The sequence below is a fragment of the Arvicanthis niloticus genome, chromosome 3 (assembly GCF_011762505.2).
Source record: "Arvicanthis niloticus isolate mArvNil1 chromosome 3, mArvNil1.pat.X, whole genome shotgun sequence".
Classification (NCBI taxonomy): domain Eukaryota; kingdom Metazoa; phylum Chordata; class Mammalia; order Rodentia; family Muridae; genus Arvicanthis; species Arvicanthis niloticus.
This window is the reverse complement of record NC_047660.1, coordinates 132,545,563-132,568,278: the sequence shown is the minus strand read 5'-3', so window position 1 is coordinate 132,568,278 and position 22,716 is coordinate 132,545,563. Positions and strand designations below refer to the sequence as shown.

Sequence of the window (22,716 nt, the reverse complement as noted above, 5' to 3'; positions counted from 1 at the left end):
TGACAGGCTACAAAGGAGCGAAAAGTAATGGTGCCTTTCTATCTAATAAAATCATCTCTGCTCCATAAAGTCTTATTAAAGAAATAGAATCCTGTCTTGGCAAAGCAAGTATATATCAACTTTAGGTTGTGCTTCAAACTTTAGCCAATATTAAAAGTATAAAGTGGATCATTATTAATAATGATGATCATGACTTGAAATATAATCTAAGCTCTTAGAGGCATGTGTTGCTGACTCAATATGGTCTATTCTGACAGAAAATTTTTTTATAATAATATAATATACTGATTCTTCTACTTAAAAATAACTTTATGTTTTTTAATGGGATGGTGAGATTCTATGCAGTGGGAAGAGACATGCATGATATTCATTTATTGTGGCAGTGTGTCCTAATTATTCAGCTTTCCTTTTTTATTAATAATTGAGAATTGTGAATAAAAACACACTAATATGCACCAGATGTTCGGAAAAACATAAATATCCCCACATGTCAGCACATTTTAGCAGAAAGTCAACAAATTTTTCTCTACATCTTTTTCCTTTTTTTAGTTTTTGAAACATGTTCTTTGATATGATATTTTTAATCCTCATTAGGGACTTGGTTTGGCTCCTTTAATATCTGCCACAAGGGACGGTATATTTTCAGACGTATCCAATGTGCATTCCGCTCTTTTCCTGTTACTCTGTCTGCTCAGACGCAGGCAGGAGTGGTAGGGCAATAAGACTGCTCTCTGGCTAGAGAGAACACGGTCCAAACATAGTTTCAGCTTCTCCAACAGAAGATGGCCATCGATGAGGTTCTTCAACCTTTTTTTATTGAATGGTTATTTCAAAGAGAAACACTAATAAGTTGCCAAACCGTTTTCTATGTTCAACAGGAAGGTAGCAAGTATACTTAGCCATTTTTAAGACAATCCTCATTCGTTGGTTTTCTTTGACAACTGGATTTTTTCTTATTCCCTCCTGCTGCTTACTTAAGCTTACTAAAATAGATTTCTACCCTAAAATTCAAGCATTTTCCTTCAGCTATCATTTTCAAGGCTAGTTCTCTCTGCACCAGCTCCTGTATAAATATCTTGTGTAGGAGCCAGGGTATGCTTTGGTCTACTTTTCTTAGTACCTAAAATTAAATTTTGGTGCAGGTTTTGGCTGATAGACTTCAGTCAATTTTTGCTGGTAAGGAAATACAAGTCCTACAGGGATTCCATGAAATGGCCAGTAAAAATAATGTAAATCAAATGATTATTATTTTCCCCCTGTGACTCCACCATAATCAGGGAACTCTATCTTATAATAAGGCAATGGAACATGTATGAAATTGGAAAGATGTTAAAACTGAGGTTTTTTTGTTTGGTTGCTTATTTGTTTTTGTTGTTGTTTGTTTTGTTTGTTGTCCAACCTTTAGAACTTCACGTAAGGAAACACAATTACCAGCGTAGAGATTATGTAAAAGATCTCAGAGGACTTTGGTTTCCATGTCAGTATTTGGAAGGAAAGCAAGTACTTGATAGGGAGTTGTCAAGATCCGATCTGGGAGTCCCTTTCCTTCTAGCTGGCTGATCTCAGCTGCCTTCAAGCTCGTGGGATTTGATTTCATCAGGGTTTGGGTTTTGTCGGGCTGCTCTTTGACCAGGAGTGCCACTGCTGTGAGAGGTAGTGGAGATTTGCTCTCTCTTTCACATCTTGACTCATTGCTGCTTTATTAGTTCACTTTACTTTGATATAGAAATTGCCTAATGCTATACAAAGTCTCCCTTCCCCGGAATTCAGAATTATTTATATGTAGATGGAGCTATATGACATTTTCAAATGCCATACATTTGCATATGAAGGTCTCTTTCTTTCCCTTTCAGTAAACAGTCTTTCCTATTACTTCCAAAGCAATGTTTGGAATTAAATTCCCTGTAAAAGTTTGTCCTTAAAGTGTTTTTAAAAGTCCAGTAGAGATGAAAAATTAAACTCCCAAGCTGGAAACTATTCTTTTTTTTTTCTTTTTTTGAGGTGTAAAAAAAAATGGATCTATAATTTATGATACACAAACCTATACACCTTCTGGTTGTGTAGTTTTGCACAAAAAGTTTTTGAAATTTTATTAATACAAGTACAATTTCTTAAGAGGAAAACGAGAGGTCGTTACTTTGATATGGGGACTTCTCTAAAAACACACTCAGTTCTGCTTCTGGATCAATGACCTCTGGTCCTGGTGGAATACTTGTAGGCTGCTGACCATGAATCAGGCACTTTTCTAGGTGCTGCATTTATGACAGGGAACAGGATGGTTTTCCTGCCCTCATGAAGTTTAAGTGATAACTAAAGAAGACAAGGAATAAAAGGTAAACCACAAATGCATAAACAAATTCTGCTCACATTGAAGAGACTGGAGAAATAAAGCGTGCTATTTGCACAATATCTGGAATGCAGGCACAGGGCCACTGGGAAGTCTCAGTAGGCTCACTGCAACAGTGTGACCAGAAAGAGGGAAGGGCTTAGAACAGCCAGGGTAGATAGTAAGGTATAGACATAAGTGTATAGAAAAGTAAGCCATAGAACAAAAAAGGACATTTTTAAGCCTAATATTTAAATTGAAATGAGCACTTATTTTCTTCTAGAGACAAAAACATGGAACAGGACACAGGGGAGAAGCCAATGACAGGAGCTTCTGAGGATACCACTGCTATCAGCTTCCAGGACTCCTCTTTACCACCCATGGTATGTATGTATGTATGTATGTATGTATGTATGATCTATCTATCTATCTATCTATCTATCTATCTATCTATCTACCTACCTACCTATCTATCTGGGACCACCTTTGCTTTGCCTTCTCTCAATCCTATGACACCTTCAGCCTCAGCCTCTCCTGGAGGATCAGCACATCACCATTTTCCTTTCCTTGCAGACCCCGTGGTCCATCTTTGTGTTGATGCACCCAAAGGAACACGCTAGACATGATTCATTATTTTGTCCACATATAGGCATTCATATCTAGACAGCAAATCTGGTCAACATCTACATTCTAAGCCCACCTAAAATATATATTTGTTCTCTGTCATCAACAACACATCCAATCTTCTTCATTTGACCAGGCTTTCCTCATCTGCCTTGCCTTGTGTTCTTTTCTTCTCTATACCAGGTTGGTTTTCCTTTTTTTTTTTTTTTAAATGTATGATATTACTTATTAAGGCCTCAAATTATAGCCCTCTACCAAAGAATACATTTACACATTTATTACAAATAAGGAAGGAGGCTTGACTGACCTATAAACCACCATTTCCGCTTAGCTCTATTTTGTCCTCTTCTCCGTGCAGTGCCACAGAGGAATCAAGCCCTGTGCCTGTCCTGGAACCCTCTAGTTCATCAAAGCTTCCTTGTCTTTCAAGCCCTGTCCCCCACCTTCACAATGCTCTGTTCTCTGCCAGGTAAACCTGGTACAGATAAAACCCAAACCCAAACCCAAACCAAACCCAAACAAAAAACAAGACAACATTTGGCCTTTCTTATTGCCAGTCATGTTCCTCCACAGGCCTCTTCAGCTCTGCTGTGTCAGTCTGAACTGCACTTCCTCATCCTACGACACTTTTGTGAACTATGTATTCTCAAGGTAGATTCAGAAGGGGCAAGGCAGCATGCCATCTACAGATCATAAATATGTGAAGTAAATGCAGAACAAATATGAATTCCTGTTATTGTATTTCTTTAATGATTTCTTTTTTGTCAGAGAAACCTTCCTCATAACTGTGATTTAATATATGAGTGTTTATTAGTGTTATATAAGATTCTGAATTTGAAGGTAACAAGAGGCTTAGGCATCATCTGTTTCTGGACATTCTTATTTTTATAAAGCCAAAACAAATATTTTCAGTCTTTATGATAAACTGACCAATCCTCATAAGACCCTTGCTAATGAGGGGCCGGAAGTGTAGCTAAGTTGTCGACATGCATAGGTCTGGGTTCAACTGCAAGCACTCATTTAAAACATTCTCTAATGTTTCTCTAATTAAAAAGGAATAATTTCTTTAAGGCATTTCTTTTCCTTATGAGCAGATGTTGTAGCTCTTGTGTCGTGTTGTTTTATCTGTTGCTTTGTAGTTCTACACGTCAACAGCTACAAAAGAGGCAGCTTGCTTCATGGGTGTCACAGTTAAACCCACTCCACTTGGTAGTGGCTGAAAATAGCTTGTACCCTTCCCGGCTTTGAGCTTATCACTTTGGGGAGCTCAGGCTAGCAACGGGGCTGTTCAGATTATTTTCATGATTCCAACATCTCCATGCACATTTCAGAGAAGGTCAGAATTACCAAGGATAGAACAGTTCTTTCTGCGGCTTTATATGTGCCATGGATTTCGTAACAATAGGAAGATAGACTCCTGAAACAAATACTGGAGATGTTTTGACATCTACACTTTGCAGATTGAAAAAAAAAAAAAAAAAACCAAAACAAAAAAACCTAAGATTCATGGAGCTAAACCTGCAAGGCAAGCACTACCACAGTCCCCCCAGAGCATCACTGCAGGGCAGCTGCTGGAAGCACAGATGTGTTAATTCCTCCTTCTGGAATTTTCCCACCTATGGTGAAATGCCTTCACTGTTCAGAGATCGGAATGTATTTGCTAAGCTGTTGTAGGAGTTGTGGCTGTTGTGCTGAGTGACAGTTGAGACAAACCATCATGAGCTCCTGGTGCCGCATCATATTTTTTTTTATCAGCCTTTGGACTTAATTTTTTTAAACTTGTGTATAGTATGTTTCTAGGTATTCAGAACTGGCAGCTTGAATTTCTGAAGGTTTGTTTCATTTGTAACTGATTTAACCTCCCGGAATCATGCTGTGAGCTTTATAATAAAATTCATTAAAAATACAATTCATTGAACAAGAAATCAGACAGAAGTAGAAATTTTGGTAAGTCACGGGGACCTCAAATGTCTGTATTTTTTTTTTTCCTTAAATGTGAGCCATAGTAGTTTCTTGGGGAAACTCTGGCTGCTGTCTCTCACACTTCTGACAATTTCCGAACATCTTCGGCTCTCATGCTCTCAAAAACACAATGCAAAGGGGAGATGGCCAGTAACAGGCACTGGTAGCTCCGCATAACATGACAAATTGGATGAACTGACAGGTAGGTGATGAATAACGTTAAGGTGACCCTAAAAATAGTGAAGGAATGTTTGCACATTGACACTTCTCTAAAGGCAGATGGATATGCATGACCTGAGCTCTTAGACAGGTGTCAGGGATATTGATGGGTGGTACGAGGATGATCATTTTCTTGGCAGTGTTGCAGCAGACAGTCTGCATGATTAATGATGCATCTTAGTCTTTTATGTTTTCCACCTAGGGCAAAAAGGGATGTGAACCTTTGTCATTCCATGGAATGTAAGAATCCTGCCTGAAGGGTAAGACAGAGAGCATTATATATCTAAAAGGACCGTGTTTGTTTGCTAGGTGCAAAAACAGCAGTTAAAAATACTCATGATCTCGACATGTGAAACAGCTGTGCTCAGTGCCTGGTCAGATCTGGGTTCTTACTAAAGGGCTCCACCCAGGGCACAAGAGCTTGCACTGCCTGCAGTATGTAGTGTAATGTGCTTGGGCTCTGACAAGAGCAAGTGTGCACTGTGGCTTTGGGATGCGACTGCACACAGGCACACTTTGAATGAATATTAAGAACCACTCAAAGGAAACAAAACAGGACTAAGGCAAAGGCAGGAAGCAAGAGGTGAGATCATCTGCCTAATGTTTATATTCATTTCAGGTTCTCAGAGACAATTTTCTGATTCAAATCAATTCAATATTGTTTCTAAATGCTGAATCTAGTGAGAAAGAGCTTTTCTTTCCTAAGAATAATACTGTTTGCTCAGGTTTTTAAAATGTCACATGCAGCGGCGAACGAACTATGCTACTTCAGAGCTCAAAATTAAATCCAAGTCTAATAATAGTCTCTGGATGTATTCTGCTAAGCCCTAGGTAGCCAGCCCATTTACTGAAAATATTATGGTAGGTAGTGGTGACATAGGCTATGGAAATAAGCTACCCAATGTGCGTTCTGTTCTCCTTTTCTTTTTGTTTTCTTTGAAACAAACAAAGGTACCCTCGGATATCAATTGTCCATGGACAATATTTTAAGTGAAAAAGTATATTCATTTTGTAATTAAAGATTAGGTTATCAAGAAATCTTAGGAGATTGATTTCTCTAAAGACATTTAAAACTAGGATAAAGTCTCATTTATATGCTGGGAAAGAGGTAGAAAGTAATTTTGTGAACATTAATGACTAGACTGATTATTACTTTACTTTTTGTTTATGAAGAATGGTGGGTTCAGTGGAAATGGCTCCCGTCGTAGTTCCTAGTTGGTGGAATGAGTTTGGAAGCATTAAGAGGTGTGGTTTTGTTGGAGAAGGTATGTTGCTGGGTGCAGGCTTTGAGGTTTCAAAAGCCCATGCTGGTCACAGTTACTTCTCTCTGTCTTGTGTTTAGTTATGTCTCAAGATGTGAGCTCTCAGCTACCATTGTACCACCATGCTGGCCTGCCTACCACCATGCTCCCCACCAGGATGGTCATAGACTCACCCTCTGAAACGTTAAGCTCAAAATAAACTCTTCTATAAATGACTTTGGTCATGGTGTCTTATCACAGTAATAGAAAAGCAACAAAGACACTAAGAGAAAGAAACAGACTTTTAATTTAAAATTCCTCTTTCAAAATTCTAGAAAGGTTTATGTGTTTCTCTTAATTGTTAAAATTTCTCCATAAAATCCCATATCCTGAAATGTGGGAGTGAAGAGTTCTGTCTTATCTGGAATATGTTCTTAACATCTTCAGTTTTAGAACTTGGCTTGGCATGTGATTACACTAAGATTCTCTAATCATTGTTTTCCCATTGCCTAGAAATATTGTTTTCATACTTTTGTTCAACTTGTGAAACACTCCATGCATGTTGACATAGTGGTGACTTTCATCTCTTTGTCACAATATAAACATTTTGGCACAAACAACTCTCACCACTCTGGAAGACAAAGTTTGAATGAAACTCAAGCCAATGAATAGCAAGCAGAATTACCCAGAGTATAAATTCAGAATTGATATATAATCAAGAGAAGTTGATGATTAACAGATTTGCCATCTAATTTTTATGTTATCCAATTGATATTCTGATACACTGAAATAGCAATCCATAATTAAAGAATCTTCAGTAGAAATATTATTAGAACTAGATCAAATTTTACTATGCAACTTAGAGAATTACTTCTCTCTGGAAATTAATCCAAATTCTAAAGCCACTGTAACGTTAGCAGCATGCATATCCAAATGTGTCCATAATCTCTGAAGAGAAACTCTCATTATATGAAAAGGCAGAAAATACATGGTCCTCATTTCCAAAATTCTTCAAGGGCTTCCCTAGATTATGGGGTATTTAAAACAATAGGTTTCAAATATAGGTCTTTTGAAAACTAGTATTGTGTGCTATGCATAAGAAAAACATCTCAGCAGATACCAGCCAGTTAGATAGAGAATAACATTCCCAGGCTGGCTTTGAACTCATGATTCTCCTGTCTCCACTTCCTGCAGCAAATCCTACCAGCATGTGCTACCACAACCAGCAGTATATAGATTTTATTATTTACCTGCCTGTGTCAGAAAGATTTTTTTCAATTTTTTTAAAATTACTTAATTTTTTTTTTTTTTTGAAAAAAAAAAAAAAAAAAGAGTCTCATAGAGCCTAGGCTAGCTTCAAATACTCCCTGTAGCTATGGATGACATTGAACTTCTAATTTTTCTTTCTCTACATTCTCTTGCACTGGGTGTTGAATCCAGGGCTTCATGCAAGGTAGATGTAATTTTAATTTAATTGTCACTTTAGATAAGTTAGAGTTACCTGGGAGATGGGTCACGGGGCATGCCTGTGGAGAATTTTATGGCTTGACTGATATTGAAAGACCCATCTTAATTGTGAAAGAGACCACACCCTGGGGGCCATCCTGTACCATATAGTGGAGAGAGCAAACTGGGCAACAGTATGCATTCGGTCCCTGTTTCCTGAATGAGTGAATACCAACTGCTTCAGGCTCCTGCTGTCTTGACTTCTCTATCATGAAAGACTGAACTGTGACCTAAAGTAAATTCTTTCTCCCTTAAGTTGCCTTTGATCAGAGTAGCTTCTCTTAGCAAGAGGAAGGGAAATAGGCCAGTGATTTAATGCACAGCTACATGCCCAAATCCATGCTTTCTGTGTTGCACAAAACTCTTAAGGCTTAACAAAATTGAGATAAAACCCAAAGGATGGCATGAACATTTCAAAACACAAATTTTCTCAGGCAACTTATTTACTGGCTCTTTCTTTTTAGAGGTTTTTCTCCAGCAGCAAGAACAACATAGCACACAGTGAAGAGCAGGTAGAGGTACACTCTCCGATGGAAAATAGCATTCCTGAGAAAGTTAGTCATTTGTTGCAACACTGAAGTAATTACTGTAGCAGAGACTGGCTCATTTATCATTTCCTGTTGTCTTTGCTATTTTCTCAAGTTGTCTTTTTAAACAAATACCCTCATTGTCCTTGCTGCAAAACCAATAACTTTATTTCACCAGGTAAGACTCAGCAGGGTTTGCTCCTAATTTCAATGAGGTTCTGTCTCTGGGAATCACCTAACAGAATTGCACATTTGCATCCTTCCTTGGGGAATTGGCACAGGGTAGTTGAACAGTAACCAGCCATGTTAGAGACATAGTTTTAAGGTGCATTCTCTTCTACCCCAGGAGTTTCCATGGAAGTTTGTGTTCTAACAGTCAGACAGATGCTCTGTTCCACGAACATCACAACAACTTCAATTGTTAAAGGATTTCAGTTGAATGCTTCAATAGGATTCAGCTAGCAGTATTTAAATCTATTTCTGTGAACCAACTGTTACAAAAACTTATAATGAGAAGAGTCCTAAATAATAAAAGAAAGCTTTGAAAGGGCGGCTACTGCCTCCTCAAAGAACATCATTAAAAAATCTTTCACACAGGCAATGTTTGGTTCAGCGATTTAGTCTGAGTTTGTATAAAACATCTAATGTGAGCAGAAATATGTCATAGCTTTGAACAGGAGCAAAACAGAGCCCCAAGTTATGAGAACTCTAACTGAATAGATAAGAGATCCAATTAGGCAGATGAGACTCCCCAGTGGCATGATCCCCAAAAGTATAATTTCCCTCTCAGGAGATGAGACATTTTCATTCTCATAAGTTTCAGAAGAGACAGATCCCCATCTTATTTGTAAAACGTTAACAATTCCAGTATGACTCAACTATTATTTTAAAAACATATATTTGTATTTGAAATAGAGACATGAGAAGAGCCTTGATAGACCAATGGTTCTTGCTCGCTGATTGTGGCTCCTTCTGGAAACAGAACTGGGTTAGTCAATATCATCTGATTTCTAGGCACAATTCTCGTAGTTCCTAGCTGCAAAAGGCAGTTTTAAGCCTTAGAACAACTGGTGTTTTGAAACTAAGTCAATAGTTTATATCCTGCTATGCCAAGCTCTTTCTCCTATAAATTCGCTCTGTAAGTCATTTGCTCTAAAATTCAAATGAAATTAAAAAATAAATGTAATTATCCACATCATTGGAGAATAGTCTCTTGGAGAGTCCAAAACAACAGACAGTGCATATAATTTGTAGTTTGTTTTGGAATGAATTGAGTGAATCTATTTCGCTGGTATTTTTACTGATGATGATGATGATGATGATGGTGATGATGATGATGGTAGTCCTGATTGAAATGAAGATAATAGTTTCCTAGGACAATATTACAATTAGCTTTTTCCTGAGCATTTATCAATTCATGGAGGAGGTAAGGAGCTGAGAAGCCTTTAATGTTGCAGCAAAACACAATTTCAATCCCAGAATACAATTCTTTTATTTCACATTCATGGGTAAGAGTTAATGGTTTTCTATCATTGTTGATGGGATGCCTTGATAACTATTGCTGGCTCTTTCTATAGAAGATAAGTGACAACTTATTTTAAGCACTTTGATAATGAATTTCTATATTCTGCCTGTGGGTTGTCCTCATGTCTCCACAGATACAGTTCATTAAAATTAGTAACCAATACCAAGTGAACATGTGCAATAGTGTGGAATGCATAAGGGGACAGAGGTATGGGGACAGAAGTGGAATTTTTCCAAAGGTTACTTCTGTCCACTTGGATTTTCTTGGGCTCTTTCGTTAAACCTGGAATGAACCCAGTGGTACAAGACTGTAGAATAGCTGAAGTGGCACAGCGGTGATCAAGCTGCTGACATGAATCTGGACAGGCACTCCCCTACAAAGCACAAATCACTTGCTGGTTTAAACTAATAGTGTGATCTTTCTGGAATATTTCACTTCTGGAGAAAAAAATGGAGATTATTATCAGTCTTCACTCAAATGAAATGTTCCTAACATATGATACACAGCTTCTGTGTATCACATGTAATCCATATTAGACTTCTGAAAAATGTAATTTTAAGAAAATTACAACAGTAGGGGATTTTAAATAATTGGCTAAGGAAATGTTGTCTAGAAACGTTTTGTAACTCCATCAGATATTAGTGATGCAGTAATAGTCCTGTGCAGAGCTCCTCATCTCAGTATTTGTGGGATAATATTTGACATTCTTTTTATGTTTTATGTGATTACATAGTATCAAGTTCATGTTCACAGACATGAAGATTGTGTTAAAAAAAAAGGCTAAGGATTATTTTACAAAACTCCCAAATATTAAACTTTCTTTCTAAGCCTATTCACTTTCCTTTGTTATTAGTCAAATTCATTTGGTTTGTTAGTTTTAAAAATAACAATTTTAGTAGTAGCTTTGTGTAAAACCTCTGAAGGTCTCATAAAGCAGAAGGGCCTGTCTTCGGTATAACTTGAGGTCTACAACGAGCAGTTCTGGAGATGGGGAGCAGATGCTTCTAGAGACCCCCAGGATTGGTCCATGTTTGTCTAGGAGAATCAGTTTTCTGGATGGGGCCTAGCAGAAACCTAGATAGAGGAGGGTCACAGACTGTTAAAAGTTCTGTTGGGGTGGCAGGAGGGGTTCTAGCCTTAGGCATGCTCTATTTACACTGATTTGAAGGCAGAAGTGTTCCTATTGCCTAAATGCTTGTACCAGACTCCTTAGCTTCATGCCTTGAACAACTTCAGACTCAGAGAGTAGCCTCATTTCTATTGGGACTTCCATATAATCCATATAATTAGTTAGCCGAGGGAAGCCCTCTAGGTGATTGCAAATCAGTATGGAGACATCAAAAGTTTGGCTAATGTGAGTTTCCCAGAAAAGGGAAGTTATCTCTTTAGTGAGTTCAGGGTTTAGACATCTGAGTCTGCAAGTCTGATAGCCCTGCCTGCCTTTCATAAAAGTAGTTGCTATCCTGCCCCAGTTACCAATCTCCAAGAACATTGTGTGCTGCCCTCTTAGCTCAGTGTTTCACAAGGCCTGTCATTCTGGTCTCAACATCTACTTCCCAGCACTATGCTATGCTTGTTCCTCAGCTTTGCACCTCAGGGCTCAGAGATAGTGTTCTAGATGATTTAGTCCTCACCATCCCTTTTCTCAATTCAGTGCTATTTCCTCATATTTTCTATGCCTGAAGTTGACGCCTCTTGATCGTATTTGATTTCAAACTAAGTATGTGTGTGTAGGTTTGTGTGTGTTTGTGTGTGTGTGTTTACATGAAACAAGCTATCTCCATGATACGGTATTTGAAAACATGGGTTCTATGAGACATTTAGTTTTATATGTATTTAAAAACACCTCGGAGTACCTATGTTTTCATATGGCTGAAGCACCAAGCTATGAGGAATGGTTCCTCATGGTTGAGGTGGGCGCTCATGTTGGGGGTCTAGTCAACACATTCAGGAAAGATTCAGGGAGCTCTCAGCATGTTTTTAAACAGTTTGAATTTTATGGAAAACAATGCTCTTAAACTTTTTCAAGGTATTGGGACATTGTATTTTTCTAGAATCATGCACTCAATTCCTACCTGTACTGCTCTTCCTAGCAGGATAAGTGAAGAGCAGGGTGGAGGTGCTAAGGCTGGATTCGGGAGGACCACTGTGGCAGTTTCACTGACAACAGGAGGGTATTTGAGTTCAGAAATGTCTTTCTGCTTTGTTGCCAGTGCTAGATATGGCGGTCTTTTCTTTATGGTCATGTTGTTGAAAACATTTCTTTTTACTTTTTAAGGATGTGTGCACATGTGCTAGTCCTCACATGTGATCACTGACATATCTTTGTGAACAATATTTTACATCAAAGGAATATACTATATACTATGTTCTTCTAATTTTTTTCCTGGTCACCCATTCCATGTGTTTTTTTTTTAAATTAATAAATGCATAGGTTTTTTAAACACAAACTTTGAATTATAAATGACTAATTTTTTACAGTTAAATCGACATTATCATTTTCAATTCTGTCATGTGTTTATATCATCCTATATAATATCTTAGTTCATAATGGTCATGTGATCATATTAAGTTATTGAAGTATACAGAAAACAGAAAAATTGGCTGTGTGAAATTTAGATATATTATTGTGCTGACAGGGTAGACATAGGTGATTGAGAAATATTGCTTTAGTATTTGTTAGTTGAAAAGTTGGCCAAAGGCTTTTGCAACAGTTGCTAAATGACTTGAACAGAAATGGTTATGCAAACCTAGTGTGCTTAAGTTCATAGACACTGAATTTGCATTTAAACCCCGGACACAGTCCATAATAGTATGTAAAAGGAATCATATATCCCATAAAAATAAATTCACTTTCGCTTTCAGACTGAAACAAAACCCTAAGACTAGCTATCTCATTAGTTTCTGGTTAGTAGCTTACATAATGTTTTTTAACGCAAAATTCATGTGTTTGGAGTTTGTGCATGCTGGAAACATATCGTTTCCATCATTCCACTGCACAGACAGAAACAGAATCAGGAAAGTCAAAGAGTCAGCTCAAGTTTAACAACCGATCACAGCACGACCAATGAGTGCACAAACTCCTTGATTTTGCAGCAAACACCATCAAAACAGCCGCCCTACATTCATAAAAGAGAAAGGTCGATGGAGAGGTAACACCTTCAGGTGGGAAGACTGATTCAAAAATGGGCATTGCAAACAGAGAAAGTGCACATAAATAGTGCAGAATGCATTTATGAACTGGGGCATAAACACAGTTTCCCAGAGTGTCTCTTAGGACCCAAGGCAACTTTCCGGCTCCAGCTTTCATCCGTATTGCAAATACTGCTTCTTTATCTATAGCCATGAACATAACGTAAGATTACAGGTGACCAGCTACATGATTTTCAGGAGGAAAGAACGAAAGCATAAAGCTCAAGAAAGCAGAAAATTGTGAGTTTGAGTTTGCAGGCTTTTAGAAATTTGCAGCAGTCCTACTCTAAGTCCCAGAGGCGAACATACTTGAATTGAGACATTCTTTCCCCCTCAGAAATCTTGACATCTAACATCATTTCCTGGGCTTAAATACTCCAGGATAGCCTAGTGGTGTCGTAATAGCCTGGGAAAACGTTTTATTTGTTTCAGTGCTTATATCAATATTTGTGCTACAAGCTGCTGCCTACGTTTTCTGCTATTTATTTCTTACAGATCAGATTATTGGCCCAGATATAACATGGTTTCCAACGAAGTGCTCCTTGTGTTCATGAACAAATGGGAAAAAAAAAGCTTCCATTTTAAATGTAGATTTTTGCCACATGACTGAATTAATTCATGTGACGAATATGATATGAAACCACTTGATATTCCTGCCTGTATACCTGGAGTAGAGGAGCCATGAAGACAAATATTCAGCAAATCAAGCAACTGACCCATTTGCACAGGTAGGTGGACAAAATTAAAGCACTGTGGCCAGTTCCAGGCCAGCCATTTATAGCTTTTTTGAGCCTCCTGGGCATTACTCCTAGCATTTGTATCCCTGTTTTACGGGCTGACATTAAAAAAATTGGATAATGTGGATGAATCTTTGTAAATTCCAAATTATTGCAGAGAAGCAGAGAATTTTTTTTTTAATTAATGGGATTCTCTGCTGTGCAAAGAAACAGGAAACAATAGAAGGGTTGTGTGTGCATGTGAGTGAGTGTGTGTGTATGCACATGTGCATAGCCATGTGTGCATGTGTATGCATATTCATGTGAGCATACCTATTAGTGTGTGCAGGCATGTGGTGGTCAAAGGACAACCTTCCCTGTGGTTCCTCAGATGCTGGCCACCTTGTTTTCTTGAGACAGAATCTCTTGCTGGGCTCATCAAGTAGGCTAGGCTGGTTGTTTGGTCAGTGAGTCTTAAACCCTCCCATCTGTGCTTCTCCAGAGCTGCGATTACTACTGAACAACAACTGGTTTCTGAGGATCAACTGCGCGCCCTCAGATTTGCAATGTGAACACTTTACGGACTTAGTCTTCCATCCAGCTTGCAGGGGAGATTTTAAAGTCAAATGAAATAGCACTTAGGGATGGTGAGGGTGTGTGGACAGACTATAGAGTACGTCAGATGATTTCATGGCAGCATCAACAAACAGCACAGGCAAACATTCTTGAATTTGAAACTCTCAAAGGGTTAAGTTCAGGGTGTACTGTCCACTTCCCAGCTCCAGAGTTTTAGGGAGTTCGGTTTTTCCGGGGTCCCTTGCTGCTCACGCTTGCTGGCCTCTGCAATTAGCAGTGCTGTCTTGAACCTCAGCTCTGCCACGGAACCTCTTTCACTTAATCTCTTTGAACTTCCATTTCTCACCTGTCAGATGCTTCTAATACTTCTTCACATTTCTATTGTGAAGATGGAAGGAGACACCATGTGTGGAAAGGCTTTGTAAATTGCAATGGCTTCCACAAAGAACAAGTTATTTGGCAATTCACTTAGACTATGTTGATACCCTTTCAGGATGTCAGTTTCTTCTTTGTGTGGAAAATGGGTTGGCAGGATACTAATAGGATAGAGAGGATTTGGTTTGTAAGTCTGGATTCTTTCTTCCACATTGCAGACTTGTGCATAATATCTCAATTATTGTTTAAAGAGAAGCACATCTCTAAAAGAAATGTTTCCTAAAACTTAAGACTTCCCGAAGCGACAAGAGATGATGAATTTCTGCAAAGCAATTCTCAGGGATATAGGTAGACTCTGCTTGGTACCAGACCCAGAGGAGGGAGGCCCTGCCTTTTTTGAAGGTACAGAAAGCCTAGGACTTTTCCTTTTCATTGACCAACATGAAAACTCGGAGACTTTCTCCAGCGACATACACACTGTCACTGAGCACTGTCCTGTTACACAGACTCCCAGCTCTCTATCCTGCTCACTCAGAGGGAATGAACTAGACCTGCTTTCCTTATGAATTCTCCTACCATTTTCCTGTGATATTAATCCCTCCCAATTATGGAATATTCATGAATGAAACTCATTACTTCAGCCAGTTTGAGACTGGCTGTCTCAAACACTGTATCATTGAGATATATATATATCTTATTTTTTGTGTGTGTGCTAGAATTTTATAAAAACTTATTCAAAAACCCTCAGCCATACAGAAAGCTTCTTGGGATATTTTATAAATATCACGGTTGAAGATTCTATCCATTTATGTTTCCCAGTTATGGTTCATAAAAAGATCCATGCTAAATATTTCACATATAATTTAGCAAAGTTAACTTTCTCTTTAGTCTCCAAAATTATTTTTATTCATTTTTTTCTCAGACAATGAAGACCCAGGTTTCTTCCACAGAGACTGAGGCTTCCAAGCTGCCTTCTGTAGAGCCTGGGGCAGCACTGCTGCATAGCAGGACTTTACGGATAGTTGTGAAATCAACGGACTCAACCATAATTTCTTTCTTATACTGGTTGCAAGGAAGCTTATGGTTAAGTGCTTTAGCAGTAGTAGCCGTGCTCTTGATGTACTTCTGTCCCCTAGCAGTTTGGCTTTTCATATTTTCAATCTCTTTTTTAAGACCCTCATTGACTGTATAGTTTAATTATAAAAACACTGCAAATCCTTTTCTGAAAACCGGTATAGGATACCACAACATAAAATACATTTTCTTTTTTAGATGATAAAAACTAAAGTAGTTGAAATTTATGTTTTTTTTTAAATATCTAACAAGCTATAAAATTAAGTACATTTTCACTGGGAAAAATATGTGACCATGTTTTCCAAGGCTTGATGAGACTCTCAGCCAGACAGGAACCCATTAGGAGACACATATATAGATACACATTGGACACAGAGAAGCACAGTTTTAAAATTCACTTTCCTTTTAGTGCAAGACTTGGTGAGTATATATATGTACACACACACACACACACACACACAGAGCCGTCTTACTTCCTCACAAGGGAAGATTCACATTATCATATGGTAAAGCCAGGATGTCCTTGCTTTGTGATTTAGAAAATCCGTGGGTTCGAACTTTTTCTGTAGTGAAAAGACAGACCTAAATCTAAGCTTATGTCCTCAACTAATGGAGGGAGACTGGTGTCAATTGGTCTGTTCCGTTTCTATGGCAGGAACTTGTCATTGGGCCCGGAACACAGAGATGCAAAGCCTTTGATTCAAGACTCAGAAATGCCTCGGGTCTTATTAAAAGAGATAAAAAAAAAAAAAAAAGATAGGAAGCTAATTCCAGATAGTCCAAACAGATAGTACTTCTGCTTGGAATATGCTGGAAATTTTTTCAGTTTCTGGTGTGGACTATACTTTTGTGCTTATGAGGATCATAGATTCCTGTTTCTGTGCAAGGTAGACATGTTCTAGCTTCCTGCACATGTTACTTTTGCTTCACAAAGTATTCTTTTATTTAATTGTAATTCAGTTTCTGTTGGTTCTGGCTGAAGCCTTTCTTTTAGATGTTATTACAAAGAAGATTTAATAAATTTATTTTAAGATTCAGACTTTCTTTAAAGATGATAGCCACCTTTCTAGTTAGAAACAAATGTTACCAGCTTTTAAAGTAGGCTCAAAAATGAAAGGAGAGGGCGTGGTAAAAGTTCCTAAGCATACAGTACTCATGCCACATCTGGAAAAGTGTGTGAGATACAATTGCTACTTCCTTCCAGTGGGAGCGTCCGTGGACATTTGTTTAACAAGGGAAGTTGCTGTGACATCAAATTAATTGTGAGCACAGAGCAGACTTCTAGGCATGTGAGTCATACACTTCCTGTTTACCCTCCTTGGAGAGTTTATAACATCTGAAATATAAATTATCAGGACAATAACAGATTGCTTTTTCATTTGATTCTTTTAGATTTTCATGTCTATGTCCCAAACTTGGGAAAATGAAAATCTCGCTGGACGCTTGGAAATGTTGAGAAACACAATTATTTCAATCTTTTCTAATATAACGTATTTCAATAAAACTATGTATAAAAATCACATGTAGCTGAATTTCAGGGAAGACTTGAGTATTCAGTCCATGTTTAACTATGAGTTGCAAGTTTCAATAAACATTTTTGCTTCTATATTTTATTTGGAATTTAGCAGTGGTATATGTTTAAACGTAGCTTTATAAATTGTTGCATTTGTTTCTTTGCTTTGTGTGCACTTATTGTCTCTCTGAGTGCTTGTACACGCCCAGCATCAGTGGGGGGATGGAGGTTAGAGGGAGACATGCAGGAGCTGGTTTGCTCTGCCACCTGATGGGTCCTGGGAACCAAACACTGATCATTAGAGATGGCAGAAAGTGATTTTACCTGATCAGTCTGCCTGTTGCCCCTCAATCATGCCATTTTTTATCTTATAAGGCTTTCGGTTGTCAAACTAGAGAGATCTGTAGGATGCTGAGTGACCTGATCATTTTCACTGGGAAATGTTCTCTTTTCTTTCTATGTCCATTAAGGAGATAAAATTAAGGTGGAAGACAATCTGTGCAGCTCATATGTGCTTAGGTGTGGGGCCACCAATGGGGACTCAGGAAACCTACATCGCTCAGGCAGAGCTACCCTCCCTTCCTCAGCAACCATGAACAGCTGGACTCACTATGTCATTAATAACAGGAACAAACGACAGATGTGTGGTTGAGAGGGTGACAAAGCAGAGGTTATTGGGAGAGGTGGAGGGAGGTAATGGTGGTCGATATGTTCAAAATGTAGTGTTTAAATGCACAAACTTTTCAAAGAAAAGAATGTGTAAAAATATGTTAAAATAAAAAAAAAAAAGAAAGTGAACTAAAAATAGTGGTAATCAACATCAGAGGTTAACTGCCTGAAATCAAATCTGAATAAATTTGAGGTAGAAATGTAACCCACTGTTTTCTTTGAAGGTGAACTGTGACATGCAATGTGAATGGTGATGAGGGTGACAGATCCTGTATTGGTAGTGTTGGTATTTTCTGATACAGATGAGTGCACGCACTGGAATTGCACAAAATGCAATGAACCTCCAGGGTTCCTTGTTGGGGAAGAAAATCCTCAGGGCAAGACTTGACTCTTTTATAAGTCCTCTGGTGGATGGTTCAAGGATAGTCACAGATGCAAGTTTTGAATTTTTTCCAAATGAATTAGTTTTTACAGGAAATATAAAGTTATCATAAATGCATTTAAAAGAAGTAGCTTATAATAACATCGAGATAGTTGTTCATAATAAAATATAATACTCCTATTTGGTTCTATTTAAATCTTAAAGCATAAAGTGCCACTCTCAGCTACTAAATGTCACTATTATATTTTATTACTTTTAGTAATCTTCTATGGCTCAACATATCAGTGGAGTACAGCTTTGGGAACACTAGTCCTGCAAAATCCTTTATAAAAACGTGCTATTATTCAAGTAATTTTGATGCATATTGTATACTGTAAGAGGTTTGAAGTATTTAAGAGATGATTATAGTGCTGTGATTATAAAAAGAGTTTTTGGATCTGTATGATAAAATTAATTAAGTTATGATATTTGACATGTTATTGAATCTATGATAGGTGGAGAGGGAGGGAAATGGGGAGAGCGAGGGGGGAGAGAGAAAGGTTGTAGCCATGAGTTGATATAACTGTTTTTAAAGAAAAATCATCTTAAAGAAGATAATTACATGAGGATTCATGATATTATACTTCATGCATTTGTGTGAATTTCACACATTAGAAAATTTTAAAACAGTAAAATAAAATGGCTGTCCATATCCATGTGCTCTGTATTCATAGATTCAACAAACTGTGGACAAAAAATATGTAAAGTACTTGCATCTTCCAGAATGTGTCCAAAGAGTTTTTAAAATCATTATTCCTTAAGCAATACAGTACCACAAATATTTCCATAGACTTTAGATTGTATTAAGCATTATAAATTATCTAGAGATGACTTAAGACACAGAAGAAGATGCAGATGGGTAATATGTAAATATCACTCCAGTTTATAAGTATCCTTAGATTTTGATGTTTTTAAAGGGTTGGAACCAATCCCAGAACCCACTCTCTGAGAGATGATTTTACACAAAACATGAACATTTCTAATGACTGTATAATGGAAAGAAGGGAGGAAAGCTGGGAAGATCAACTGTTGATGCTAACACTTCCTAAACGTACTGAATACTAGTCTGTTCTTCTCAAGAAGTATCTGATACTATCTCCTGTAGAGATTTGGGGATGTTTATACACACATATAATGGAACCAAAGTTAATATATTGCATAACTAGTAGTTTCAGGCATTTAGAATGTGTCAGTCTTATCTAGATGCTGAAAACATTAAGGCGAAATATGCAAAAGTTAAGTTCCCCTTATGTCCACATTCTGATATATGCAAGTAATTAAAATATTCCCAGGGTTTTGTTCATGTGTAAACATAATGATAATTATTAAGTAAAATAAAATAATGAAGTCAGAAGAAAAAATGGTAGTATATATTTTGAAGGAAAAGAAGCAATTGATTTGGTTTGAGTACTAGTTATAAAATTGGTTACAAGTCTTCAGTAGTTAAATGAAAAGTTGTGTTTAAAAATCCCTTGAATCTCGACTTGGTAGCACATGTCTTTAATCCCAGCACTAATGAGGCAAAGGCAGGTGGATCTCTACAAGTTTGAGACCAGCCTGGTCTACATAGTGGTTTCTAAAAGAGCCAGGGTTACACAGAGAAACCCTGTCTCAAAACAGCAAAAATGAATGTGTGAATAAACAAACAAACAAATAAATATTCATTGAATGCTTTTATAGAACTCAATAATTTTATTTTTATAATTTTACTATAAATTCTCATAAATTATAGCCATCTGATAATATGCTAATTGCATTCCCATCAATTATTTCTCACTGTAGAAGAGTTAAGTTAGGCAGCATTTTTATTACTCAAAGTAGGTTCCATAGTTGCTAAATAAGATTTGTACTTTCACAGAAAGTTTATTATAACTTTGCATGTCTGAGAAGCTGCATTCTAGAATCTAAATAAATGAGACATGTTAGTTTCTTTAAAAACTAAATTATGCATGAATTTTAGCTCTGCATCTTCAGAGTAGCCTGTGTTAGCTTCTGCAACTCTCTTTATTTCTATCTTGTCAGAGATCAGCAAACTTTCCACTGTTGACTTTTATGAAAATTCAAACAAGAGCATTTGCATTTATTACAATATACTGCCAAACCTTGCATTAATTTTCATTGATGCCCATTAATTTGATAAATGTTTTGTCATTTGTACCATTTACACTGTCAAAACAAGTTAATTATATCTTACTGACATCTTTGACAATTGCTTTAACAATGGCAAAAAAGTGTGCCGTCTTTGGTTCAATAAAAATTCCCTCTTGCCCATTGAAAGCTTGAACTAAGAAGGGAGGTCAGCGCATGCTCAGGTTAGGACAGGCAGTAAATAAACAGGGGTGCTCAAGGCTCTCATAAACAGGTTCTCATTCCAGTCATCGGAAATTTTACATACCTGCATAATCTGTTCTTGCATAATGCCCATCTTCAGATTTAGTGGTTGTAGTTGTGTTATCTATGTTAAAAAATTAACAATAAAACCAAGTTAACCATTTCCTACATATCTATCAAATTTGCTCTTCCATAAGTACCTTCATTTCTTCATGGTAGTTAAGGTGTGTTGCTTTCCTCAACAACAACAGTCCATTTATAGTTTTGAGCACTTTATACAAACAGATTTTTAATGTGCATTTGCATCTATGTGAGTTATAGAACAGTGTCAGCTTTCTGAAGCTTTGCACAAGAAGGCTCAGAACTGAGATACAATGATAAAAGAAAAATCAAACCCAAGTTCCCTAAGCCATTTTTTTTTCTGAATAACAAAAACAGAATGTTCTATCCCGTTCCGCTTTTAAGGATGTACTTAAAATATTTCTATCGAATCAATACATAAAAAGAGCAATTTGCTTTTAATTCTAAGATTTCTCATCTATTCTAAAATTCTTGACTAGACTTCTTCTTTAGCCTTTGCCAGGAAAATTTCTGCTATCTTCTGAATACTGGCTCCCGTGTTCGTGGCCCTGTAACAATACAGTCCTATTATATTGAAAAAGACATGCACTGTTGCTGATGGGCCCTCAAACACCCATAATCAACACAAATTCTACAGCTGACTACACGATCCATTGTGAATCAGAACTGTCTTTCGGAAATGAAATAGGTGCCTAATAACGAGTTATCTTCACTTTTCATTTCTGCACAGAGACTAAAAACATTTTTTGAAATGAAATTTTGCTATGAACATTACCTTGACATCGACCCAGAGACATGACTTCAATTTTCTCCTGTTTCTGACATGACGCTTCTTTGATTTGACATGCATTATCATAAGATTTCCCATCAGAAGCACAGAGGGGATTGAAGTTGGTTTGAGAACAGTCAATGTTGCACACACACCTAAAGGAAGAGCGAAATAAAATACAGAACATCATCAGTAGTGATGTTACCACAGTGTAAGTGAAATACAAACGGGAGAAGTGGCTAGCTGGGCAAAATGCAGAAGAAGCAAATTGTGCTTTTCCAGAGAAGTTCTGCCAGCTTTCTGAGATGAAAATGTAACACAGAACAAATAGTAAATAATCCAGAGGACCCAGCAGTGAATCAAAAATAAATGTGCATAAACACCGCGAGGCTGTTTGAAGACTACAAACAGGCTGCTGCTGAGGCAGAATGGCTTCAGAAGTGACTCAAGTGCATCCCTGCACTTTCTTCATTGGGCGGCTAAATGGGGAGAGCTTGAGAAAAATGTCCCAGGAGCCAGTTAAACAGAACACAATCAAATACACTATTTGGAACGCCGTCAGAAGAGGTATTTCTCCAGCACAAAGGAAAGAGCGAATGAGGAGCAGTAAATGGGAACCTTCAGTGGACCTTAACCTTTTAGAGTGCCACAGATACCCTTCCAGAGTGAAGGGAAAGATGTAGGCAGCTTCTCAGAAATGCTCACACCCTATAAACAGCATTTACATGAAATCTCATGGGGTTCTCAGGTTTCTTTCTGCACATCCCAAGGTTCCTTCCCAAGGTATACAGTTTCTATTTTGGGCTCTTACTTTACACAATAAAGTGACAAATTCAAATTGGTTTTAACTTATGGTTTTAACATTTTTTTTCCCCTGTAAGCTAAAGAAACATCTGGTGAATTAAAGAGAATTAGATCATCTAAAGCAAAATGAAACACTGTAAAACAAACTTTATAAAGTTATTTTTCAATGTTCTCTTAATTCTCAGTTTTATAATTTCCTTTGTTATTTGGAATATTATATTTTGGCTAAGAGCACTTGTAGCTCTTGCAGAGGAACTAGCATTCA

At 37.4% G+C, this 22,716-nt stretch overlaps 1 protein-coding gene and 1 long non-coding RNA gene across 3 annotated transcripts in view; one reads left to right on the top strand and one right to left on the bottom strand.

Annotated features, from left to right (window-relative positions):
• Positions 1 to 22,716, bottom strand: part of Tmeff2 (transmembrane protein with EGF like and two follistatin like domains 2) — a 264,413-nt gene that overhangs the window by 27,584 nt on the left and 214,113 nt on the right. Inside the window, exons 6-7 of the mRNA XM_034498088.2 lie at positions 21,654 to 21,802; positions 20,862 to 20,921 (exon numbers count right to left, since the gene is read on the bottom strand). Coding sequence (XP_034353979.1) covers positions 20,862 to 20,921; positions 21,654 to 21,802 — 209 coding nt within the window. The remainder of the gene's footprint in view (positions 1 to 20,861; positions 20,922 to 21,653; positions 21,803 to 22,716) is intronic.
• LOC143441833 (uncharacterized) lies at positions 1,589 to 21,732 on the top strand. 2 transcript variants are annotated; one of them, XR_013109548.1, is made up of 5 exons: positions 1,589 to 1,653; positions 2,610 to 2,709; positions 5,334 to 5,391; positions 13,618 to 13,850; positions 21,609 to 21,732. It is a non-coding gene; the product is annotated as an uncharacterized LOC143441833 (long non-coding RNA). The 2 variants fall into 2 exon arrangements; XR_013109547.1 differs by lacking the exon at positions 1,589 to 1,653 and having other exon boundaries at positions 2,453 to 2,709.